The sequence below is a fragment of the Macrobrachium rosenbergii genome, chromosome 26 (genome assembly GCF_040412425.1).
Source record: "Macrobrachium rosenbergii isolate ZJJX-2024 chromosome 26, ASM4041242v1, whole genome shotgun sequence".
Classification (NCBI taxonomy): domain Eukaryota; kingdom Metazoa; phylum Arthropoda; class Malacostraca; order Decapoda; family Palaemonidae; genus Macrobrachium; species Macrobrachium rosenbergii.
Window position 1 is genome coordinate 4,723,470 of NC_089766.1, and position 27,538 is coordinate 4,751,007.

Here is a 27,538-nt window from a genome sequence, read left to right on the forward strand (position 1 = left end):
AATTAAGCCTATTCTTTCCTTAAGAAAGGTAGATTTATGTACATTTTCTTTTATAATTAGTCATGATAAAACAAACCTGGTCATGAGAGCAAGGACAACTATAAATACTGTAATCATAACTCTCCTAGAACTGGCATGGAATTAGTATTTAGGAAAAAATAGGTTTGTTCTTAATGGAATGTAAAACTTGAATGAAAATTTGTATGTTTAGCTTTACCAAGAATACTTGTAGACAACAGAACATGAAACATGCATGACTAAAGGCTTTGTTAATTGGTTTTGACATAATTATTTGAACTTACATGGGCAGGTCAAAATAAATGGGCAGCACGAAGTAAGGCTGTTAGCAGCAAGAGAACGTAAACCTTAATCTTGCAACTGTGCATTGTAGGTAAAGGTCATCTCTTGGGTTTCAGTGGTAAAGTTTTTTCAAGGGGTGTAGATTCACATATCACACTTTATAACCACATTTCATCAATACAACTTTTGAAGAACAATATTTGACAGTACAGTAATGTAAATATCTATTTTCCCATCATTCCATTTGCAGAGTAGGGAAGAGTATATAAAATAATGAATCAGTTTGACAAAGAAAGAAAAATTGAGTAAGGGAGGCAGTCCTGTCACCTGTGAAAAATCTACTGGATGAAGAAAATGAATGTAATCCGGAAGATGTTGACATTACAAGATGGACATCTGGAGAATGCAATACTTGAGGTGGCTAGAAAAACCTTAGGGAATGTAGAAAATGGTAAAGCTCCAGGACTATCGGGAGTAACAAGTGATATCATCATTGCCACCGGCAGTTCATGATACAAAGGTCCTATCTGAAATTGCACCACTTATGTCTTTCATGCTCTTTGTCAACCAGAAGTCTCCAGCCTCCCTTGTCATAGTACTTTCCCATCAAGCTCTGAACAGCTATTCCCTGAGGAGAAACCAGGCTAGTTCTGCCAGGATTCTTTTTACCCTGCACCCCACCCTCAAATAAATGGGGGTGCTCAAAACAGGGTAACTATCAAATGCCTGGAATGATGAAAGGTGATGTCAGTTCCATTTTGTCGTCTTGATAGTATAAGCCAGAGGAAATGATGAAACAGGGACTGTTGGAGGTACCTGTACTACAGCTCAAAAAGTGAATTCCGTGACCAGCATAGCACGAACAGCAGAAGCAGCGTTCACTCAGAATGTTAATGTTGATCAAAAACAAATAACTTGCTGACAGGATTTAGAACACCAGTTATTCCTTTACTGACTGGGCTATAGGAAAATGTAAGAAAGGAAAAGATGGGAACATTTTTGAAACAAAGAAAAAGGAAATGCTTTAGTAAGAAAAAATGAAAAAATAGCTAAATGAGATTTCTAGAGCACTGTCAACAATTACCATAGAAAAAAAGTGCTGAAGAATAGACAGAGAAGAATGACTAAAAAGTTCAGCCATTGCCAGTTTGGCTTCATCCAGAGAAATCTACAGCAATGGAACTGTAGAGACTCCTTACAATGAAGCAAATATAGAATTACTTTGTTAAAGGGAGTTATAATGAGCCAAATATAGAATTACTTTGTAAAAGGGAGAAGTTAAATCATATAATTGTGGATCTTGAGAAGGCATCCAACGTAGTACCAAGACAAGCTTTAAGGCAGGCATTATTAAAGCAGAGGGTGGCAGAAGTATCTTTTAGCATGTGATTGTACTGTATCATAAAGCAAATCTAGAGTGAAGACAGTAGAGTATATCAGGAGAATCTCAGATAATTGTTGGTGTCCATCAAAGATCAGCACTAAGTCCTGTATCATCATGGTAATGGAGGTAACTACAAAGAGGCATTGAAAGGCAGGTCTCTGCAAGCTTCTATTTAGAGATGACTTTGTGTTTTATAAGCAGGAGATTTTGAAGACATGTCATTACAAAATGTCAAGATTCATGGCTGGAGTATGGTGGGAAGATTGTTATTAGAAATTTAGTTGCCGATAGAACTCTTAGAACACCATCTAGAAAAGACAGATCTGAAGGATTTTGAAGGTTTGGCTTCGTGTGAACAAGAGGGGACATACAGTCGGTCAGAACGGTAGGATATGGAAGCAGCAAGATCATGTTAAGACTGGTGACAAAGACCAGAAAATATGGAGAACACCATAAGTGAAGACCTGAACTAGATGGGAATTCTAAAGGAAAATGAAAGGTGCCTCCTTTGTTAATCATTTTATTTACATATCATACAAAAACATCTTAAAATGGAAAATGGATGCCAATTAGCGACGTAAAAACATGAAGTTGAACAATATAAAACTTTGCATAGACTTAAGGACTACAGGTGTATGTAGGATATTCTAAAAACTTTCAGGTAGATGGAAAAAGTTTCAATCTAAAATTATGTGACTGAGCTGTCAGGTGTAGAATCTCAGGACTAGCATTCCTTTTTTTTTATTTTTTAACTTTACTCTTGTGCCACAGAAAACAAGACGGGCCTATGACACAACATCTATCACAATTGTAGTACTGGACAAAGTAGTGTGTGTTGGAGGGATTCTTTATTTTGAACTTGCATATTACTGTTATGGAAGGTTAACTTCTTTCCCAACGAAATGGGAGTAACTGCTTAAAACCTGAAGATAACCGAATATATTAAAATTTCCATGACCTACAGTGTGTTGTATACTTACATTAAGTACATGGTAATCAATTTTTCACAGGACTAAAAATATGTAATTTTATAAAATCATATAAAAACTATAACTAACCATGGGACCTCAGTTAAATAAGAAAAAAATTAGGATTATCTATGTTTAGAGTAGAGTGATACACTTTTCGTTCTCTGGCTGTGGACTGACAGAGTATTTATCCTAGCTACTGTTCAGTCACTACTGGTCTCAATTTTCCTAAGACAATAGGAAAATAGGGTTAAGAAAAATAAAGGACAAATTTAACTCTCATCACAAACTCGCTATAGGGAATAATTCTGCCAACAGTCACGTCAGATTACAATACTGTAATGATGAAAAAATAAGCACCAATTTCCTGATGCCTCACACACACAAGACTACCCACAGCAAATATTATTGCATCATTTCAGTCCATTTGCACTTCGAAACAATCAGAAATGGCAAGTGTGTGCCACAGGGGTTTTTAACATTCACAGGTTGTTCACGGTCTAGATATCTGGAGTATGCAACACTGGCACCTGGTGGCTAAAGGGTTTACTTTACTTTCAAACTGAAGCAGAACTCAAATTCAGCGTTACTATGGTATTACGATACAGGAATACCAGCCTTATTATGGGGTCTGTCAAGAGGCAGACTTGGAAAAAATTTGCATGGTACCAGGCTTTACCCAGGACAGGCCATTGTTGCCATTTCCTTCTTTGAGAGAGCTCTCATTTTCATTCTGAAATAAAAAACAAAATTAATATTTTTATCATTACAGTACATGTAAAATATCAATACAGCACATATCAAATACATTCTAAATACTCAATCTGGTTCAAGAAGAAAGCAATTTGCACAGTAGTACTGTATTTGCCAGACGTGTCAAATTATTAGTTATCAGTACACCCATAAAGGTGACCAAGTCTCACTTTTGCTTCTCCCATTCACATGTCATCCAAGAACCTTGGGAGTTTTACCATGAATGCAATCACTTGTTCCTTTCCATCCACACTTTTTCAGCAAGTGTGTGTGGGTGACAATTGCATTTGCACACTTTCCTATCAAAGGTAGAGTAATCATTATGATTAAACTTGAAAATTAGGTATACATCAGATCAGAAAGTGCTGGAGATGATTTCCAATTTGAAATGTATACAACAAAGCTGAAGTACATCTTTGGATAACATTTAGGGCAGTAGATCTACTTTCCACCCAAGCTTGATACACTATGCTGTACCTTTTCCTGTGTATATTTTGCAATAAAATTCTAGTTTCAGGGTTGTAATGGTTGGCATTATTAGAATATCTTATCTCCATAACCTAACTACTTTGTTTACATAAGGAGATTCAGTAACTCAAAATCCTGTATAACACAGCATAAAATATATAAAATTTGGGTGAAGAGCTGAACTGCTGTGCCAAATACTACATATTGTTTTGAGGGTCATTTTTGGGAGCAGTTTTCAAAGGGATTTTTATCCTTCTCAAAGCTACAGATCCAGATTCGATACAAGCAGGAATGATTTAAGAATATTTTCAGGAGAAATCCTGTTTGGCTATTTTTCATACATTGTTTTTTGAAAACCCTCAGTATTACTTGTACTGCCTATACTTCTTGAATTAATGAGTGTTACTCTTCTTGCAGTGTTAGTATCCATTATCTGTACAGGTGCCACGATGTCACACTGCCTCTGCTACACAATTGTGGAACAATCCTCTTGGTAGTGTTATGGATGTTTATGCAACTGTCAGTCTTTTCCTTACCTTAAAAGACCTGTCCTGGCTTGTTCCCTATTGCATTATCGTTGCTTAAGTACCAGTGATTGACCTGTGCTCCCAAAGGTACAGATTCCAAAGTAGTGGTCAAAAGCTAGGATGCCAAGGTCATGCATCTTCATGTAAGAAGCCAATTCATGCTAAATGGATGAAAAACAAAATTTGTCAGGCCATAAGACCTTGGGTCGTTCTCTTGATTCTGTTTCATCATCACTGCAAAGCTTAGGCTAACCTCTGCTGTCAGTTTGAGTGGTTTGATATGTGGCCCACTGAAACTACCTCTGACATTTTCCTCAGAAAAGTAAGGTCATCTGTTAGGACAACACTTGCCCCAAAACGACATTCATATCATATCAAAACTGCAGAGCAACTGGGTGTCTGCTTCCATCACCAATACAAAGGGAAACCCCCATGACATGGTGTGTTCCTGGCCCAGATTACTGAGCTAAGGCTTCCCTTGCAGGACCCTGTCAACAGGTCTAACCTGGTTTTTCCATCCTAACAAGGTACTCTAAGACTTAGATTACGAATTATTTTTAGTACATTGCTAGTGAACCAATGCCATCAAAGTGACAGTAATATGAGGGTGCTGAGACAAATTCCATTCATTCTCAAAAAATGACAGCAATAAAAGTCTGTTCAGATGATATGCCTGATTCTTGGGACATTACATGGCATCCCACAGCTCAAACCAAGGGTTAAGTTCACAGTGCATACTTTATTGAGACCAGTGGTGAGAAGTGCTGATCCAGGGTGATGGATAGCAAGTCTAAATGGGAATTCATTACCTGCAGACTATTGTTAAACATGAAAACTTTTGATTTACAGTGCATTTTAAATAGTATAATCATTAGTACCAAGATATGAAGGGGATCTTGGCTCTGCTGGTGCTGCCAGAGAAGCTAGTTGTTTTCCCCTTTAGGTTAGTGACAGATTTCCTCTAATTCATGTTTGTCACACCACCATAAAAAAAGGCCTGTGAAAGGTGTTTGTATGCCTAGTTGCATTGCATCAAACTTAATTCTTAAACTGTAGGTTCAGTCAAATTTACAATTTTAAAACAGCTATGTCTCATTGCTTCAAAACAGAGCAGATGCCTGTTTTAGAAACCTGGACTAAAACTAGCTTGAAAAGACTGCCACCAAAATTACTCATAATGCTAATATGATTATGGAAGTCATAAGATTTGGCAGCTATAATGTTGAAATATGAAGGGTTTAAAATGCCAAAAAAAAAGTATACCTTAGTTTTACCAGACCACTGAGCTGATTAACAGCTCTCCTAGGGCCGGCCCGAAGGATTAGACTTATTTAACGTGGCTAAGAACCAACTGGTTACTTAGCAACAGCACCTACAGCTTATTGTGGAATCCGAACCACATTATAGCGAGAAATGAATTTCTATCAATCACCAGAAATAAATTCCTCTAACTCTTCATTAGCCGGCTGGAGAGTTGAACTCGGGCCTAGCGAGTGCAAGGCCACAACTCTATCGACTCGTCCACGGAAGAGGTATTTAAAATGCCACAACTCCTAGAGCAAGAATCAAGACTAGTGCAACTGGAAGTCAGGCAATATCATAGCAGCAGGGTTGGCAGCAATTCATGGAAGTGCGAAGAAAAGTTTTTTTTTTATTGATGAAAGGTGGGCAGAAAAACGAGTCCAAACCTGCCCTCATAATTATAACCGAGATAAAACTGCAAATTCCTATTAGGCAATGAAAAGGAAGAAAGGGAGTGTGGAACATACCAGCCTCTGGTTTATAAGTCATCCGTAGACAGAATACCAAAGATAATAATTTAGCAACAGTGACATATGTCCATAAAGTTGCTTAAGAAAATCCTTAAGGTCAAGTTTATAGTCCTTGCAGACTGACAATTCCCAACAATAAAAAATTGTTAATGGGAATACCCCATGAGATCACCTGGCTGACACCAAACCACGCAAAGACCTAGCATGTTTGCCAGTCTTTAGGTCACCTTGGAGAATCCGGAAAATCTATAATTGCCCCAGATTCCAGCAAAAAGAATAAAATGCACGGTAAAGGGCTCAGAGGGAATCCAATACAGTACTTCAAGCTTACTTTCAAGCTGGTCTAAAAGAGATTGCATTAATAAAAAGCTTGATCTTTATGTCTCGTATTTCTGTCAGGCAGAATTTTTGGTTTCACTATAGTACTCTCTTAATCTGGGCATTTTAAAAATATAATGCTGCATATGCTAGTTCCGTATCTTCTGTCACAATATCTGTGAATGGAAATATTTAACATTTATATCCTAAACTATATTCCAGTAGATGAATATATTCTAAAAACAAGCCAGTTTATTACCAAATGTAATGTAATGTTCTGTATCTGCAGTTCGTACTCACTCGTTCCTTTTTGAGCTCTTCGCGGACTTGATCATGAATGGCAGGCTGATACGGAGAAAATACGATTGCATGTGGATCATCTGCTGTAGGAGGTTCATATACTCTACTTTTGCTATTTTCCACGCACTCTCGAACACGCAGTAAAAACATTTCGTTGTCACTGTCGTACCTGTAATAATACAGTTATATAAAATTTCTGTAAATATATATGAATACTGTATAATGTATAGAAGAAAAACTAATCCTGGAGAGTCTGATGCCACTGCAACATTAGTGGTACATTTTTTCTGAGTTGTCTAAATATTACTAAATGCTCTGAAAGTACACAATCCTGACGATACCCATTTAAGCTGCAAATTTAAGGACTTAATTCTCATGATTTTCAAAGCCTTCTACAGAAATACATAAAATGTATAACCTACTTGGCTGCCAAAAACATGATAAAAAATCCTCAGCATAAACAATTACTCAGAAAAATGTCCTAACATAAGCTAGAACTCCTTTTAACTTTCTCAAAAGAATAAAATTCTTCAAAGACTTAACCATTATTGAAGAGGACCCCTGTGTATTAAGGCATACTATGCATGAACAAAATTTCTTGTTTTCTTGTGTTGATGTTTAAAGTAAACATGAAGAGTACTTACAATACTGCTGCTTCAGGATTGAGTGGATGGCTGGTTTCAATTTTGTAAAAACATCTTCTGACGTAGAGCAGTACATGCCACAGGTGATTCACGTTTCTCCGCCATTTGTTGGCGAAGCCTCGTTTGATATCGAGCTCTCGTGTTTCTGGGTCGATCAAGGGGTGAAATACTGGGGTCTCAAATATTACGGTCTGGAAAACGGGATGTAGTTATATATACTGATAATTATATGCACTCAACAGAAAGGCTTCTACAGTACTGATATTGTGAGCCTGATGGTCTCAAACTGTGCACTCAATTTGATGGATTTGATGTGATATATGAAAATACCTAATCTGAAGGAAATTTACATAAAATTTTACCAATGTACAGAACTGGACAGTACATTTTTGCCAAACTAGCAGATGTATATAGAAAGTTATTTAGCAAACCACAGCTAATTAAAAAGCTAGGAACTGTTGTATATTAACAGAGAGGCCTGTGCTTACATTGAAGAGAATCCTAATTCTGTCTGGACTTTAATGAAAGAAAAAAATTATCTGTGTAGAGAATATCATATGATGGATTTTTCTCATCTTGCTTAAACCATTAATCACTTACACACCAATGGAGACTAGCAAAATTTCAATGAAATATTTATGCAACAAAAACTCTGGTAGTAAATTAATTCAAGAAACATTCTTTGCACTGTAGCCTAAGTACTGATAAAAAATATAACCCCATGCAAACTAGTTCTGATTATCAGGTAGTGTTTTTTTTCTGTACTTACTGATTCAATTCCTAATAAGCTGAATACAAGTTAAACAAGAAGTACAGTACTTTTACAGAATTAAACCACTGCAGGTTAATGTATGAGTTGTAGGTTGAACTATTTACTTTTTTTAACTAATGTAGGTTGAACTATTTTTTTTTTTAACTAATTCAAAAGAATAGAAAATAGTAGACTAACATTACTAAAGGCTAAAAATATTTGTGGCACAGTACCTGCGTACAAAATGGATACGTTTCTCAGTTTTTAAGATCTAAAATTACATTTACTGTAAAATTTAAATGAGTACTCATACATATGGTTAAGGAAACTACACAAAACATTTGCACAAGAATAAAAAGATTGAAATTAGGAAAACTAGCGACATGGACCCTCAACCACTCTTCTAAAATAGGGTTATTAGTTATAAAGAAGTTTCACCCATAGCTTTGATTAAAAGTACGAAAGAAAGCTTACTGGCACATCTCCATCGGGATAATTTTCTGGGATATGAAGATTGAAGCGGAAAACTCCCTCCTGGTAGCTCCCCTGGCGTATGAATATGACTCCGAACCACACTGCAAATAAGAGTATGTTTCAGAATGTCTTTAAATTCAGCATCACAGCAGATACAATTACTCGGTTGGATATGCTGACATCCTGGGAAAACCTAATCCTCTTTATGAACTCAGTGGTAAGCTAAGAGGTACCTGGATATGCAACAATAAGATTAATGGACAGTAGCTGTAAATTGAATGAGATAAGTCCGTACTCCAATACTGGAAAACACAACACTAAATTAAAGTACAAGTTTACTAGCTGAGAGGGTAGGGACTGTAACATACAAGTTTCACCTCCATAAAAGTAATTTAGGGACAGTACAGTATAGTGAAATGTTATTCTAAAGAATAGACATCAGTAGTAATCACATTCTAATTTCTCTTGACTTAGCAGATGTACTATAATAGCTGTCAAGTTTCACGAGAGTCACAGTGAAGTACAGTATTCTACACTTCAACTTTGAATATCTGTGCACTTGTGTTAGGAATAGATCACCGTTACTGTATTCCAACTCCTTTTCATAAGGGAGTCCTGACTACATTGTGCACTGCAAGGCACACTGTGGGCAGTACTACAAGCCGTGAATGTGAAATGAGTGGTCTGAGTAAACTGTATCCTGTACAGTATTTTCAGTGTGTATCTGTACACGAGTTTTGTGCCTGTAACTATTCTGCAGAAGTACAGAAATAAAGACGTTAATATCTACACGGCAGCTTCCAGTCTAGTTACTGTTTAAGACTAAAATCCTTGTGTGATAATCAGTTACTTTTTGCTACACTTAAGCAATGTAATCACGAAACATTTCTTCAAGTAAATATATGAAGTTTCAGATATATAAATATGGATCCATTTCCTACTGGACTCCCTGAAAATATTTCCATAGAAAGGACATATTAGTTTTTCCTGAAAATACCCAGTTTATTCTACCTTGCCCGAAATGGACAAAAGAAAAAAAGATACGTACCAAGACAAGATTTGCCTGATGGCACAACATATACCCCGGAGACTCGCTGTTTCTGCAAGAGGTTACTGCAAGAGAAATTGGACCATGTGAGGAAAATGTGCAGAACCTAAGGAAAAACTATGTGCAAAGGTAACTACCATTTCAAGATACACAAGTGGTCTTCTAAGTTACATGAATTCAACAAGTAATCTTAAATTAATTCTTGGAACTATTACATCTGATGTACTTCTGAGGTTTAAGCTAATATAAAGTATATTTTAAGAATAGAATGGAAAATTAACTGCCTAAAGGAAATAGTAATAAAAAAAAAAACTGCAATGAAGTGAAAAATCATGGTATCGAGGAGGAACAAAATTAAGTGAAATGAAAATGGATCGTGAAGGAATTGATGAAAATGTTCAAATTGCACGAAATCAATTTGTACCACTGAACATTGTTCAAGTTACAGGAAATGTATGAACCAAATTGATACGTACAAGGACGAAATTAGAAAGGAGAAATTATTTGCAAAATACACTGCACGAAGTTCATAATCTTACGTTGGTTCCCATTAGCAAGGCTAGTTTTACAAAATACCTTTACAACTGAGTAATTTCCCAGAGAATAAGAAGTTTTCTGAAATGAATAACTAAAATTATAGTAATAAAGGAAAGTACCCTGGATTTACACCGTATGAGCCTAAATGTATGAAGATGTTTGAGTTATAGGAAGACACTATTAGTTTGGTGATCACGGGAATACGATAGAGCAGTGGGTGGGGGATTGATACAATAGACAGTGTCATACGACCTATTAGGAATGCAGGCAGACTTATATAAACTTCGAGATGAATAACGGAAGATAGGCCTACACCTTACGAGTTTCTTTAATTTTACAAAAAAAAAAAAAAAAAAAAGTGGAGGGGTAGGGGTGAGGGTTGGTGGTCAGGAAAGACTTGGCTTCAAAGTCACTCACTACTCGGCCAGCAGAGTATATTCCAGGAAGTAAGGGGTGTAGGAATGATTGCCCTTGGGCGTGGAGGTCCGCCGATCTATCATCTTGGCTGCCATAGATAACTGTTGGTCCATGTCGGGGACAGAGGGCAGCACCTGCAAGAATGCTAAGAATTAGTACTGGTTTCTACAGATACATGTGGTTATCTACGAGTATATACGGATGTCTACAAGTATATATATATGGATGTCTGCGATATCTACAGTTATATACAGATGTCTACAAGTATATAGGGATGCCTGCATGTATATAATGTTGCACTAGAAAAAAATTGGTAGAATGTGGTTCATTTTTTTTACAAGGATGGGATATTTTATATTAAAATGGATGTTTGAAGTTGATTTTAATGAGGATGGAATATTTGTAAACAAAAGACTCGGTGATCGACAGAATTGAGGATCATGTAATGGACTGAACTGTTGGGCCTGTAAACATTTTAATATTTAAAAATTTGTTAACATCTTTTACGTGTTTACATTTTTTAAGTAGTTGATGCTTCTTTGGAATAAGGATGGAATTAACCACAAAAGAATTATTCGTTGAATATGTTTAATGACTTCCACTGATATCAGAGAGTTATATGAAAAGATGGATTTTTAAAGAGAAGAAATAGCCAATTTTCGTGCCATTTGGTTACATAAAAATCCTAAGACTTTAGAGTCAATTTCTTTGGCCTACCCTCACTCAAAATTTTATTTTTCCTACAGAGAATTTGGTCAAAATGATGGGCTCTTCGATGAAACCTTACTAGACTTATTTTTGAAGTCTAATGCGGGCGGAAATGGACCACATTGCGAGAGTACTTTCGGGGGAAATAAATTAATTACGAAGTATTTTACCATCCCCTTTAAAAATACCAGTAGTATCTACACCGTAACAACAATTTCTGACAAATAAGGAATCATAAAAAGATAAATAGGACGATAAGAGAATGCCTTAAATAAAGGACTTTATGTACAGAATACTAACTGAAATATTTTTACAAACAGCATGAAGATTTTGAAACACAACCTACAACAGGTTCAAATAATGAATGAGAGAGAAAGAGAGAGAGAGAGAGAGAGAGAGAGAAATGTTCAAAAGGCTGACCTTCCTCAAAGCAATTGCACTCAGCATGACCCTGGAAACAGATCGCCTGCCTACGCATGCATCTCTTCGTGAAGAATGCAAGGTCAGCAAAATCATGCAACGATCTTTCTGACACTAGCTCTCGAACAGGGCGAGAAAGACAGGAAAAACAAGTAAAAAAAATGCGCAATCGAGTTTTCTGTACAGCGTATAATGCTGTATGAAACTCGGCCACAGTCCGGTGGTGGCCTCAGCCACACCCCATGAGATTCAGCCGTGGTCCGGTGGTGGCCTGTGTTCTTGGTATCTATAGCAGTGCCAGAAATACGACTATGGCTAACTTTAACCTTAAATAAAATAAAAACTACTGAGGCTAGAGGGCTGCAATTTGGTATGTTGGATGATTGGAGGGTGGATGATCAACATACCAATTTGCAGCCCTCTAGCCTCAGTAGTTTTTAAGATCTGAGGGAGTACAGAAAAGTACGGACGGACAGACAAAGCCATCTCATGCCTCTTGAGAGAGGGAAGACTGAAGGGAGAAACAATATGCATGAAGTGAATTCCAAGGCTTGTTAGTTGGTGGAAACAATCACCAATCCAAGGATTGGTGATCTCGACAGAGTAAATGTGTGGAAAAGGTGGCTTGGCGGGTGCTATGACGCCATTTGAGGGTACCTACAGTTTCCACGAATCGTCCAGTGCGAGATTTTCGATTTAACAAAGAAAGATATGTTACTGGGCCTTTTCCAAAGTTATTAAATTATAAGTCTGGTCTAATGCACAGGTACTGGCATATACTGTTTTATTTCATAATAATAATAATAATAATAATAATAATAATAATAATAATAATAATAATAAAATAATAATAATAATAATAATACCAAAACACAGAGAAAGTAACAGAATCCCAGGGTCTTCCCTCGGAAGAACCTCACCTTACGCAAGCTACCCCGCATGGATCCTCCCCTTGTAAGACCTCCGCCATTGCTGTTGGCCATAACACTGCCTCCGCTCCCTCCTCCTCCTCCACCGCCTCCACCTCCACCTCCGCCTCCATCTGCCGGGCCCCCACTATCACTCAACTGAGGGAGAGGAAAAAAAAACAATGATTAGTTATTCACTCAATTAAGTAAGGAAGAAACAGGGTAAATTCATATTTTAAAGCCAATATTTACTAACTGGCAACTTGAACATTTTTTTTTAAAGTCAGCACTTACTGTCAACTATTTCCTATTTAAGTCAATACTTACTAACTGGTAACTATAACCCTTTTTAAGTTAATACTAACCGTCAACTATATCCTTTTTTAAGTCAATATTCACCAACTGGTAAGTAAATCCCTTTTTAAGTCAATATTGACAAACTGGCAACTATAACCTTTTTTTAAGTCAATACTTACTGAATGTCACCTGTATCCTTTTTAGGTAAATATTTACTAACTGTCAACTATATCCTTTTTTTAAAAGTCAATGCCTATTAACTTTCAATTATAAATTTTTTAAAGTCAATATTTACTAACTGGCAACCATTTCACCTTTAATTGCCAACTTCAGTAATCCAGGAAATTGTAAAATTTGAGTGCACGTATTTATCAGTTACACAATTAAACTTAATATATCGTAAAAAAAAAAATAAATAAAATACGTGACGGACGGAACACACATGAACAAAACCGTGGCGATCCAGATTACCACATTCGACCTAAAAAAGAAAATAAGATTAAAATCACGCTTTGCCGATACCTGACGAAATCCTGAAGTGAAAGTAATTGTGGTCAGATTATGCAAAATACATTAAAAGTTTAAGAACAATACCTGCTATTACCATTAGCGCAGTTGCACGGATTGCAACTGAAAGTCACCTTCTTTCTCGAAGAAGGCTAGATCTGATTTGGGGCAAGGATTCGTACCGAGCCCGTATTTAATACAGAAGAATTGAGTGCTTTATTGGAAAGAGAGAGGAAAGGAAGCATCGTAGGTAGGAAAAGAAGAGAGAGAGAGAGAGAGAATGATTGAGAGGATAATAATTCACATGGACGAGAACAAGTATTCGTAACAAGAAGAGTAAGTGACAGAGAAGAGAGACGAAATGAAAATAAGAAGAACTGACAGAGAGAGAGAGAGAGAGAGAGAGAGAGAGAGAGAGAGAGAGAGAGAGAGAGAGAGAAGAGAAGACGTCAAGACAACGGGAAGAGGAAACAAAAGCTAAAGAGGGAAAAGGAAGGGGGTGGGAGAAGAGAGAGAGAGAGAAGAGAAACAGCCTGAGTTGCTGCAAAAGGAAACGGCCTGTTACAGACTCCAAGCTTTGTCTTCCGCTTAGTTTCGAGGCTCTCTCTCTCTCTCTCTCTCTCTCTCTCTCTCTCTCTCTCTCTCTCTCTCTCTCACACACACACAGTCAGATTCATCTTTCGAAACAATGGATCTCCATATATATAAAGGTATCAGTTTCAGATACATGCAAAAAAAAAAAATTACATTTTTATATATATTATTCGGCGGAGAGGGTAATGTATAACAAGAATATTTCTTGTATTAGAAATTTATATTCAGTTCATATAGAAAATATCTAGCTTTGTATATAAACACTGTATTTTATATTACTACAGATACCTTCCTGTATATCTATCCGATTTGTTAACTAGAAATTTTTCCAAGTAATGGTGTGTGACTGGTTTCTCATAGGCAAATCCAAGTAATGGTGTGTGACTGGTTTCTCATAGGCAAAATCAATTATTTCTCTCTCTCTCTCTCTCTCTCTCTCTCTCTCTCTCTCTCTCTCTCTCTCTCTCACACACACACAGTAACTCCAATCTCTTGACTGATATGAAACAATTTCAAAATGACTGATGAGAACCTAGGGTTACGACGACATTCAAAATAAATAATGACTTGATTCAAATCAGTTTATAGTTTATATACATATATATAGATATATATATGTATATATAATATGCATATATATACTGTACATACATATACATATACATTATATATATACATATATATAATTATAAAAAAAGTAATATGAGATTGCGGGTTTAACACTAAACGCACGCTGAGTGACAGACTCGTTATGTTGATCGACGTTCTCTAAGAAATGGGAGTTTGGAGGGTGGGGGAGGCGGGCGGGGGAGGGGAGAGGACAGGGGGGGGAGAGAGACGATGGATAGGCGGCAATGACTCAGGGGAAAAGTGGGAATGGAGAGAGAGAGAGAGAGAGAGAGAGAGAATTATATAGATCAGACTTTCCTCAAAACACCAAGAATCATTAGTGAAAATCTTTTGGGATTCATAACTTTGATATATTAATTTTTGATAATTTGCGTATGTCTCTCTCTCTCTCTCTCTCTCTCTCTCTCTCTCTCTCTCTCTCTCTCTCTCCACTTGAATTTCTTTGTTACTTAAAACATAATGGAATTTATTTTGGATTTATCAATCTCTCTATATATAATTTTCCATCTTTTTCATATTTCAAGTCCTTCAGCAATCATAATCCGATAAAATCCTCTCTCTCTCTCTCTCTCCAGGAAAAGCTAAGACGATATTTGACAGCATCAGAAAGCGCTGGAGGTATTTGGAAGTTCTATAAATAAACAAGAGTAGTTGATTCAATCCATATCTCCACAAGAGGAAGTTGACAGATATGGTATACAGAAAAGGCAGCAGCTTGTGTGAACAGCTCTCTCTCTCTCTCTCTCTCTCTCTCTCTCTCTCTCTCTCTCTCTCTCTCTCTCTCTCTCTCCCCTAAGACTTCTGTGAAGGAAATGTCTTTACGCATTCCATTAAGGAATGAACCAGTATCCTATGTTACGATCTGCCCTTTTATAAGAATATGTTTGTTCTTGACAGAGAGAGAGAGAGGTTTCAGACAATTCTTTTAATACTGTTAATATATACTGCAAAATTCCAAGACATAGTGTGTGCGTGTGCAAGAGAGAGAGAGAGAGAGAGAGAGAGAGAGAGAGAGAGAGAGAGAGAGAGAGAGACCCATCCCTAATAAACCCCTCAAAACATTCGCCGTCACATCTACGATGATTGGCAAAGCGACCACACTGACACAGTCCGTGACAACACCGTGACTTCTCCAGATCTTCCTCCCAATCTGGGTACTCGTTGTTGCCAATCGACTGGCCCAAGGTCTTTGGAATCTTACAAACAAGGCGTTCCTCCTCTGGATATGACATTCGTGGTAAAATTAACTTACATAGTAAAACAATGTACTTCACATTGAAGATACAGAGAATGAGAAGTCAAACTGAATGGAATGGATAGACTATGAGTTTAGACCATAGGCCAAGCACTGGGACCTATGAGGTCATTCAGCGCTGGAAAGGAAATTGAAAGTAGGTAGGTTTGCAAGGTGTAACAGGAGGAAAACCTCAAAGCAGTTGCACTATGAATCAATTGTTAGGAGAGGGTGGATAGCAAGGTGGAATAAAGATAATATGAAAGGAGGTACAGTAAAAGGAATGAAAGGGGTTGTAGCTAGGGGTCGAAGGGACGCTGCAAAGAACCTTTAGTAATGCCTACAGTGCACTGACGGCACTAAAATAAATAAGTCAAGGACACATCAAAGCAAAACTTACCTTTGATTGCGAAAACTTGGACTGTGCTTGCATATAAAGTGTACATAAGTATTTATATATAAGCAAAATCTTGAAAAATAAATACTTACATTCTCCTACAGCGCAAAAGTCACATAGCGACAAGAGTCGTCTAAGTGATTTTACATAACAGGCCCTTAACACCTGTGTCACTTAAACTAGCACTTATTTCTTTTTTATATATATTTAGCTTCTTATCTCCGCTAACAAGACGTATTTCAATCCTCAAAATTTATCTTTGCAGTAACTGCTCAAGCGGAAGTGGTAAACTGTTCAATTTAACTTTCAAAAGTAACAGACAATTTCGACATTCAATCTTTTAGAAATGAAACGTCACAGAATGAATTGACGTTCGTTTTAATACTCGTTACTTACGACAGCACATCTGCTGCACATGTGCCACTCCACATCTGTTGAAATATATAAATGTTACTACTATTGCACTTGGAAAGGTTTAGCTTTTAATTAACTCTTGAAAACCTTGAGTACATACCTGATAATCTGTCAGTGTCTCCAATGTGACAAGCTTCTGTATAAAATTTAAGTATACTTCCGTCAGTTATGAAGAGATTTCCTAGAGAGAGAGAGAGAGAGAGAGAGAGAGAGAGAAAATATCTTCCTGAATTATATCTACAAATTTATAAAGTGAGAGAGAGAGAGAGAGAGAGAGAGAGAGAGAGAGAGAGAGAGAGAGAGAGAGAGAGAGAGAGAGAGAGAGAGAGAGAGAGAGAGAGGTATGACAAAATATCTCTGAATTATATCTAGAAATTTATACAGTTAGAGAGAGAGAGAGAGAGAGAGAGAGAGAGAGAGAGAGAGAGAGAGAGAGAGAGAGAGAGAGAACAAAATATCTCCCTGAATTATATCTAGATTACTTCACAGAGAGAAATAGAGAATTGACATAACTTCCTGAATTATATCCAGAAATTTATACAGAGAGAGAGAGAGAGAGAGAGAGAGAGAATCACTTACTCTAATCTTTGCTAGCTTCCTTACCTTAATTTATCCAAAGAACACCCACATTCCCTGCACACAAACACACCCACCCAATGAAGGGCGAGTGAGGATTTCCACAGAGACCCCTAAGAGCCAAAACAAGAACACCCCTTGTAGTAAACCACCTGCTGAAGGAAGCGACTGTGGGTGAAGGATACAGAAGGATAAACGAGGGAGAGGAGGATACAGGGCGATAAAAAGGGGGTGGGGGAGGGAGGGAGAGAGAAGGACACCACTAGGGCCCTCCAAAACACAGACCTGATCCTTATTCTTGGGGGCCCAACAGCAACACATGGTCTTCATGGGGGCCACTCAACCGCGGGCACCGAAACGCCCACCGCCACAACCTGGGGAACGGGCCACACCTGCCAGAGGAGGAGGAGGGGGCGACCCCCACCATCCCAAGCGGCCCCAGGGGGAGGACCTCCTTCCCTGGAGTGCCCCCTATCTCTCTCTCACACTCTCTTCCTTTCTCAGCGCCTTCAAAAGGCCCCTAAGACACGCCCGACGGATGATCTAGGACCTAACGCATCCACGCGGGGCTTCGGACGATCACTGGAGGCACTGACGCCGTCGCCGAAGAGAGGCACCAACAGTCGGCGAGAGAGGACCTCCGCGTCTGAGGAGGGCCACGCGTGTGAACTGTGAACCTCTCGGCCAGCGAGGGAGGAGGGAGTGACGAGCAGAGAAGGGGGGTTGGGGGGATAGGGACGGCGGTGGTGATGGTGGTGGTGGTGCTACTTGACTTCCTAATTCCTCGGGTTTCCCTTCTGTTCCCGCGTTGCTCCTTAGAGTGCGTTCCTGCTACCTACGAAGCTCCTTTTTCGATCTCCTTCAGGTTTCTCTATGGTTCTTTTAAGGTCCCTGAAGGGATCGTCGTATCTCTGGCCCCGATTTCTTCTTAGGTATCACGTGGGTTTCCGTACGGTTACCCTCAGGTTCCCTTACGCTTCCCCTGAGGTCAGAGGACAGCTAAAACCCCTTACGTTGCCCCTGAGGTAAGAGAACGGGTAAGGGGTTCCCCTTACGTTCCCCCTCAGGTGAGAAGACGCCTAATGACCGAGGAGGCGGCGACGCAAGCCACCAGGACGCCAGTCAAGGGGAAAAAAGACGCAGTAAACCAGCTGATAATTGAGTGGAACCAACTCAGTAGTCGAGCTCTTTCTTTTGCTGAGTCAGCGGTTCTACCCAGCCGGCGTGTCCGATGGCGTCTATGTACTGTCCTCTTCTCTTCCCTCTGTCTCCTGTTCCCCTCTTCTTCTCGCCGTCTTTCCGTCTCTCCTCCCTTCGCGACGGCCTCAGCCACGCCTGGTATAATGGAGCCCTCTTTGGCCACCTGTAAGTCTACGTACCCTCATGGCCAAGAGGAGGAGAGTTCGGTTTCGATCGTCATTTAAATGTATATTTTTTCGACTTTTTTTTAATATTAAAAACGTTTTATTTTTTTGCTTTTATTTATTATAATTGTTATATCACATCAGCTGAAAGATAAGAATATGTTTTTTTTATGAGATACAAGATCCTAGTTAATGATAAGTCTTTTCATAAGGTACCGGTGTGGACTTTCGAAGTCAATCAATTTTAGTAGACTGAGCACAAAAAATATAAAGTATTTTCATATAAAGAACGATTTAATATACAAGCATATTGTTGAAAAAATACAGGACTGTATAAATAAAAAAAACATTAATAAAAATATAAATAATAACAATTATTAAATAAACGCAAAACATAAACAAATAATTAAAATAAGATAAAAACTTATTAAAAACGATATGAAATAAAAAAATACTTTAGACACAAACCAACGCAATAAGCAATTATACCTTTCAGAAATACTATGAGACTGAATGGACCCAATCAATAGTTCTGCTTCAAAATTATAGATTTGAATCAGATTCCCTTTTTCGTACTTGAGAATCTGTCTGAATTATGATCAATAGACGCTGCACGAACTGTAATTCATGAATCGATAAACACATCTGACAAATACATACATACATACAAACACAATATATATATATATATATATATATATATATATATATATATATATATATATATATATATATATATATATACATATATATATATATAAAATTATATAATGTATATATATATATAGACATAAGAATATACTATCACTGTGCATTCCATATCTCTCTCTCTCTCTTTCTCTCTCTCCACCAATTCCCCCGTTTCATCCAACTCCACCCTTCTTCCGAAAGCACTTCATTCAGGCACCCCCCCTCCCTCTCTCTCTCTTTCTCTCTCCGTCGTAAGTAACGAGTGCTTCTAATACATTATTCAAGACAGCCAGTCTCGTAATGAATGGTTCAAGCACCCACTGTACGTGTAGATGGAACACCCCTTTTCCCTGTTTGCATTCCCCTGTCAAGGGAGGGAGAGGGGGATGCAGGAAGTCAAACAAGCAGGTGACGTTTGAGAGAGAGAGAGAGAGAGAGAGAGAGAGAGAGAGAGAGAGAGAGAGAGAGAGAGAGAAATAATCTCCACTGCTTGTGGACCTTAAAGTCTCATCTACCATAGTTACAACCATCACAATCGGCTACCCACCAGATACATAATAAATAAGTAAACATATATATATATATAATATAATATATATATATATATATATATATATATATATATATATATATATATATATATATATATACACATTATATGTGAGCAGTTTACAAATGTTCATGTGGTTAAATGTTCTTTAAGAACATTTAACAACATTAATATAAAGTTGGATATATATATAGAAAACTATATGAATATAAAGGCAGAAAAATAAAGAAAGACTGAAGAGAAGCTACTGAAATTCTCTCTCTCTCTCTCTCTCTCTCTCTCTCTCTCTCTCTCTCTCTCTCTCTCTCTCTCTCTCTCTCTCTCTCATATCAAGAAATCCAACATGACAAATATGTTACGATTCGCCACAATGAACATCTGACGTCTGGGACATGTGGCATATTTTTTTTTTTTTTTTTTTTTTTTGCAGAACGGGACATCATTACAGCTGTTAAGATTACACCGTTATTCTTCCTTCTGATTCTCCTCTTCTTTGGCTCTACCTCCCATTCCAGCCAGTTCTTTGCCCACACCTTTCTCTTTTTCATTTTTAGTGATTTTTTTCATTATTTTTTAATTGAATTCTCTCTCTCTCTCTCTCAGACCTTACCTCCTACACTTCCTCCTCGACCTTCAAATCCTTCCCAATCTCTCCCTCTTCTACCTAGTCCCTTGATCTTCTTATTCTCTTATCTTCTCGTTTCATTTTTTATTATCTTTTTACTATTATTTCCTTTTCATCGGATTATCATCTTCTCTCCCTCTCTGGCCTTAGCTTCTTCGCTTCTTCCCCTACCTTCAAATTCCTCCCAATATCCCCTCTTCCTGTTTCCTTATCTCCCTTAATTCCTAGACTCTTCCTCGACTTCCTAATACCATTCGTTCTCCATCCTTCCTTCTAAGCGTTTCTTCTCCTCCTAAACCCCAATATCCACGCCTTCACCGGTCATGTTATATTCACCCACGCCCGTCTTGGCATAAACAAACGGAATTACAAGGAGAGAGAGAGAGAGAGAGAGAGAGAGAGAGAGAGAGAGAGAGAGAGAGAGAGAGAGAGAGATTACGGTACAATGTCAACACCCTCTCATAAGCCCGGCATGTAAATCTTAGGCGCCCCGAAAAAGCCTGTCCTATAAAAAAATCTAAACAAGCCCAGTGCAGGGAGGTTGGGAGGGGGGAGGGGAGAGAGGTAGGATCATGGGCCCACAGGTATTATTTAGGCCTAAGAGAAGTGTGATGATTATACCAGATGTTGTCATGCCGCGCAGATATGGTTGAAAAATATTGCACGCCCGTGAGAATGCTATGATGTTCCTTGTACGATAACGGGAATCATTATGATAACGCAAGCAGCATCAAAACCATTATAAGCGACACAGACGCCCACCATCCACCAAAATAAAAAGGTCCCATCTCCCCTAAAATTCCTTTCCTATCTCTCCCAAAATCTAACCACTTGTTGCCAGACACAAGGACCACCTTTGATAGATTTTTCGTAAGGAACCACGGACAAGTTTTTGTGTAATCATTCTAACAAACAAACAAACGAAACCAACTATAAACTCTTAGGCGGGATAATATATGATGGACTTCTCGGTCATACCAGTCACCTACGGTTTGATGCAAGTTTTTTCTTTAACTTAACGACTCAATGTACTACAGTTACATCCTACTAAGAAGTCTTGCTGTTATTATATAGGGCTTTAAAGGGAGAGAATCGGTGGCGTGAGGATTACTGTTCTTATACGGTACAAATTTTGCCAGAGCAATGAACACTCACGGCTCGAATTTTTATTATTTAAGCTCTTCTTCACCTTCTTATTCCCCAAACTGCGACCCACAGCACTCAGCTAACTACTAGTCACTAAGAGAGATTGAGAGAGAAGCGACAGAACTGCACAAAATCTCAGTGCATTCACAAATTCTGTAAAGCTGATAAATAAACTCTTAAGTGTACTGTACTCAGAAGTATTTACTACCAATAAACCAGCTTTGAAAGTAATTAAAATTCTCAAAGCACCAAAAGATAAGCATTAAACATTAATTAAAACTGTCTACCAACCGAACTGCATTGATACAGTCGAAGAACAGAAGGAAGGAAGGACACGATTAGTAATAAGGGGGGGGACCTCCTTGGATGGGATGGAGGGAGAGAGGGGGGGAGGGAGAAGAAGGAAGAGGTCTTATTAAAAGAAGCCTCCTCCTCCTCCTCCTCCTCAGCTGTTATCTGATATCCCTTGAGAAGCAAAACCGACTTCTAAGCGTCAGAAAAGTCTACCGGCGTCTCCAACGAACCGTGGAAACGTGAAAGACCTGGAATACTCTCTCTCTCTCTCTCTCTCTCTCTCTCTCTCTCTCTCTCTCTCTCTCTCTCTCTCTCTCTCTCATGAGGCCATCTTCAAGAGATCTCTCCCTTGACAAGAGAAGAGTTTGTCATTATGTCTGTGCTGCTACTCGAAGCTTGCAAGCTGAGCGATGCTGTGTCTTTCAAAATGAGAGATGCTGCGTCTTTCAAAGTGAGAGATGCTGCGTCTTTCAAAGTGAGAAGATGCCGCGTCTTTCAAAATGAGAGATGCTGCGTCTTTCCAAGTGAGAGATGCTGCGTCTTTCAAAGTGAGAAGATGCTGCGTCTTTCAAAATGAGAGATGCTGCGTCTTTCAAAATGAGAGATGCTGCGTCTTTCCAAGTGAGAGATGCTGCGTCTTTCAAAGTGAGAAGATGCTGCGTCTTTCAAAATGAGAGATGCTGCATCTTTCCAAGTGAGAGATGCTGCGTCTTTCCAAGTGAGAGATGCTGCGTCTTTCCAAGTGAGAGATGCTGCGTCTTTCAAAATGAGAGATGCTGCGTCTTTCCAAGTGAGAGATGCTGCGTCTTTCCAAGTGAGAGATGCTGCGTCTTTCAAAGTGAGAAGATGCTGCATCTTTCAAAATGAGAGATGCTGCGTCTTTCAAAATGAGAGATGCTGCGTCTTTCAAGCTGAGAGATGCTGTGTTTTTCAAGATGGAGAGACGCTGCTGCGTCTTTCAAGCTGAGAGATGCTGCGTCTTTCAAGCTGAGTGATGCTGCGTCTTTCAAGCTGAGAGATGCTGCGTCTTTCAAGCGTCTATAAGACGCTATCCTTCAAGCTGAGTCACATAGGCATGATGACTGTCTCTTGAGGTGAGAGCCATGAGGGAATGCTGTCTTTCAAGTTCAGAGCCACTGAAGATACAGTTTTTCAAGTCAGGAGCCATTTGAGGATACTGTCTTTCAAGCCGAGAGAGACAAGAGGATACTGTTTTTCAAGCCGGGGGTTACATGACGATCACAGCTCTTTCCTAGCTCGGATCTTCTAAATAATAAGAAACTCTTTCAAGGAACGCCTTGCGAAATTAGCCATAAAAGAAAGAAAAGCCTTCTAAGTGGAACACGCGAATGCTTAAGTAACACTACTTGACCCACACGAAGCTGAAAGCACTTTTCTCGAACACTTGCTAATGCTGGCACTTATTCACTGCTGGGTCTGCGAGGACCTCTACCACAGAGCAATGACACACAATTCCATCTCACGCCTTGCGCCTTAGAAAGGGCGGGGGTACGAATGTAACTTGCGGGAAGGCGGGGCCTTTTTGGTCTGAGAAATGAAACCGAAATTGCATAACAAAGATCCAACTCAAAGGGGTTGTGAGGTTGTGATTGTTATCGACTCAAGAGATGGCTTCGCTCTTTTGTTTCCAGAGTACCGTTTCTTTTGTGACGCCATTCTCGTGCGTGGTGTTGGTCTTGTGTGCGGGAAGAGAAGCATTTGTGTTTGAGTTTCTTCCTTTTTTTGGGGGGGTCACCACCTGCCAAAAATCATCCGGTGCCTGCAGTCACGAGAATCACCTTTGGTTATATTTCCGTACATGTTTCATACATACACAAACATTTGTCGTAATCTTGCGAATAAAGGGACAGGCACATATCAAACAAGCTTTTTCCAGTGGAAATGCAATAATAATAATAATAATAATAATAATAATAATAATAATAATAATAGTCACTAAAATGGTGAAAAAATCCAGTGGTGTAAATATATATACAAACGTTTGTATATATATTTATAATATAATTACATTTACACCACTGTGGATTTCTTCACCAATAATAATAATAATAATAATAATAATAATAATAATAATAATAATAATAATAATAATAACAAAGTATTGAGTATTCCACAATAAAAGTCCAATATTGCAAACAAAGTCCTACTTGGAACCCCCAAACATAGTCTTACAGACCCATTATAGTCTTTTTATACCACTACAGCTATCTATGAGCCCACTGGAGATTTATAAATCAGGCTAAGGGCCTCGTCTAGGCCTAAGGATACTAATAAAGGCCAAAAGGCCTACACCCCCTAGGCTTAATGACACCACGGGGAATGTAGAAGATGGTTCAGGAGCCATAATTCATTCGCTCGTCTGCTGAATAGTTCGAGAGGTATCCTTGAATGAATCTTCCCCATAGGCCTCTAGCTGCAACCCCTTTCGTTTCTTTTACCGTACCTCCTTTCATATTCACATTCTTCCATCTTAATTTCCTCAGTCTCCTAACAACAGACTCTTACTGTCAATTTTCTGGTCAGCGCTGAATGGCCTCAGAGGACGAAAACAAAAGCCGTGTCTGTTACCGAACCTCCTAAATTTGGCCCGTCTCGGTGATCAGTCTGAAAAAACTTTGATGAAATAGACAACAAACGCATCCACAACCTCACAACCTCAGGGGAAATGAGCCGAGGTAGAATGCTTATGAGGTTGTGTTAAGTGATATTCTCGGGTTCTCTTAAAGGGCATTACCATACGGTGAGGTTACCATTCCGCTTGCATATGGAGGAGGAAATGCCTAAAAGAGAGAGAGAGAGAGAGAGAGAGAGAGAGAGAGAGAGAGAGAGAGAGAGAGAGAGAGAGAGATTGATTTCGTTTTAAACAGGAAGTGGCAATGCCCATGGGAGAATGGCGCCCCGAAACATACAGACCGATGTAGCATGAGGCTTCAAGTTTCTTATCTCTCTCTCTCTCTCTCCGTAGCATCGGGTCTCCAGTCTCTCTCTCTCTCTCTCTCTCTCTCTCTCTCTCTAACAAGGAACTCCTCACATCGGAGACAGACAAGATGGAATGCGATAACAGACGACTCAGAAGACGCTAATGGATACGTCCCAGCGCAGTAGAACTTAGAACTTTATTTGGACTAAAGAGAATATTAGAATATAGAATTTAGGCCCAGGGCCAAGCGCTGGGACCTATGAGGTCATTCAGCGCTGAAAGAGAAATTGATAGTAAGGTTTGAAAGATGTAATAGGAGGAAAACCTCGCAGATGCAATATGAAAGTTGTTAGAGAGGGTGGAAAGTTAGATGGAATTAAGAGAATATGAACGGAGGTGCAGTAAAAGGAATGAAAGGGGTTGCAGCCAGGGGCATAAGGGACGCTGAAAAAGCCCCTTAAGTAATGCCTACAGTGTACCACGCGAGGTGCACTGACGGCAATACCCAACTACGGGGTAAAAAAAAATATTATTGAAGATTAATTTCCTACCATTTTTCCCTATACGAAAAAGCTTATTCTTCGTATACATTCTCTCTCCAACAATTTCCCCTTTCACCAAGTGCTCAGAGCGGATGCAAATATGAATGTTTCATGAATACATGAATATATTCGTTTTTCTCAGTCGCTCTAGGGAACTCTCACACCAGCCTACAGAACTCATCCGTCACTTCTTGTAAATGGAGAAATAAAACCACGCGTTTCTCTTTGCATATCCAATACACAATTTCCATACAATTCGTAAAGGGGAGGTGTAATACCTTTTACCTTTCCCCCTGCATCCCCTTCCACCATGGCCAAGCTCCCACCCCATTCCCCCCCCCCTCCCAAATACATTGTCCCTATACTGGAAACTTCAGGTACTTTATTCACCTCTAAAAAGCAGGCTTCGGAATTTAACTCCTTCCGTCCTTCCCCCCCAATAAGAAGCGAGTAGTATCTACATAATCCTCGGTATCTGTAACTACTAGAGGCTATCAGTTTGCCAGTGCCATCTGCCTCCTAATGAGTGGCGATCTCACTGCCAATGTAACAAATTCGAGATCTAATATATATATATATATATATATATATATATATATATATATATATATATATATATATATATATATATATATATATATACACACACACACAAAACTTTTAAAAGCCTGAAATACCAAAAACTCGGCTATTCTATGACAGTACTAAATGAAGGCTGGATAAGTTTCACGATGACACGTGATATCTCTCTCTCTCTCTCTCTCTCTCTCTCTCTCTCTCTCTCTCTCTCTCTCTCTCTCTCTCTCTCAGCAACACGGTACAAACTGGGTCGAATCAACTTTCCCTTTTTAAACGAAATGTGACACCAGTAGAGGTAAAAGATACGTGAACAAGGAGACACAAACGTTAAGAAAGAGAAGAACGCAAGAACTTCCAAGAAAGAGCCTGTAATATTTTTGGTATTATACATTATTAAATAAACAGGCTCTCAGTCTCAGTGAGGAGTACTGTCTACAGTGGGGCGTGGGAGGAGTACTGTGGGGAGGCGGTAACCCGTCCAGATGGCGTGCAATGTTAAGTGTAGTGCTTTCCTATCGGGCGAGCTAGAAATGACATTTGAATATTAACTAGAAATATTTAATTATTATTGGTAATAATGATAAGAGTATCATGATCAATTTTTGCAATTCTTTATGAATAGAAATATATGAAAAATTACAATACAAAATTACAAAATATAAAAATGAAAATTTATATATATATATATATATATATATATATATTATATATATATATATATATATATATATATATATATATATATATATATATATATATATATATATATATATATATATATATATATATATAAGGTCCCCCATTCTGTTGCCTATTTGTTTTACCTAACATTTTAGTATGAGACTGCTAGCCCCGTCCAATTCCCGCTCTGACTGCGACCCACAACAGTCGACTAAATATACGGTACCGAAAAAACTGATCCTAAACAAATTATCCAATACAACAAAAAAATTCCAAAAGTACCAATAAAAAGAAACAAATAAGAACAGAGAAGAATAACCTAAATAAATTAAACAACTACCGAAGGACACGGAAATGCACAAACAACAAACAAGCAAATAAACAAACCGTCCAAGGAATCAAACAAAAACACAAACAAAAAACCGAGATCACCTTCCTTCGTTTATTAAGAGCTCTCAGAAGGCCTGTGGAAAGATCATCAGAGTAGCGGAAGATTCACCCACGCTCCACTGAGAGAGAGAGAGAGAGAGAGAGAGAGAGAGAGAGAGAGAGAGAGAGAGAGAATTTCCAGCACGTGTCATACAGGCACAAAGCAGAAAAAAAGGGGGGAGAGATGAACAGGTGTTATACAGGTAATAATAATAATAATAATAATAATAATAATAATAATAATAATAATATAAAAAGAAAAAGAAGACGTAGAAGAAGAAGAAGAAAACATGAGAGAGAGAGAGAGAGAGAGAGAGAGAGAATGAGATGCCATACAGGTAATAATAATAA

The 27,538-nt window shown here is 38.5% G+C and overlaps 1 protein-coding gene across 12 annotated transcripts in view; it reads right to left on the reverse strand.

Annotated features, from left to right (window-relative positions):
- Positions 1 to 2,190: 2,190 nt before the first annotated feature.
- Positions 2,191 to 27,538, reverse strand: part of peo (pendolino) — a 161,101-nt gene continuing 135,753 nt past the window's right edge. For 6 of the 12 annotated variants that reach the window (XM_067128012.1, XM_067128013.1, XM_067128014.1 and 3 more), the window contains 7 exons: positions 12,710 to 12,856; positions 10,662 to 10,795; positions 9,708 to 9,772; positions 8,660 to 8,760; positions 7,435 to 7,625; positions 6,791 to 6,959; positions 2,191 to 3,385 (listed from right to left, as the gene is read on the reverse strand). In XM_067128012.1, coding sequence (XP_066984113.1) covers positions 3,287 to 3,385; positions 6,791 to 6,959; positions 7,435 to 7,625; positions 8,660 to 8,760; positions 9,708 to 9,772; positions 10,662 to 10,795; positions 12,710 to 12,856 — 906 coding nt within the window. In that variant the 3' untranslated portion in view covers positions 2,191 to 3,286. Of the gene's footprint in view, positions 3,386 to 6,749; positions 6,960 to 7,434; positions 7,626 to 8,659; positions 8,761 to 9,707; positions 9,773 to 10,661; positions 10,796 to 12,709; positions 12,857 to 17,631; positions 18,855 to 27,538 lie in introns of all 12 variants that reach the window. The other 6 variants (XM_067128006.1, XM_067128009.1, XM_067128010.1 and 3 more) reach the window with 3 other exon arrangements.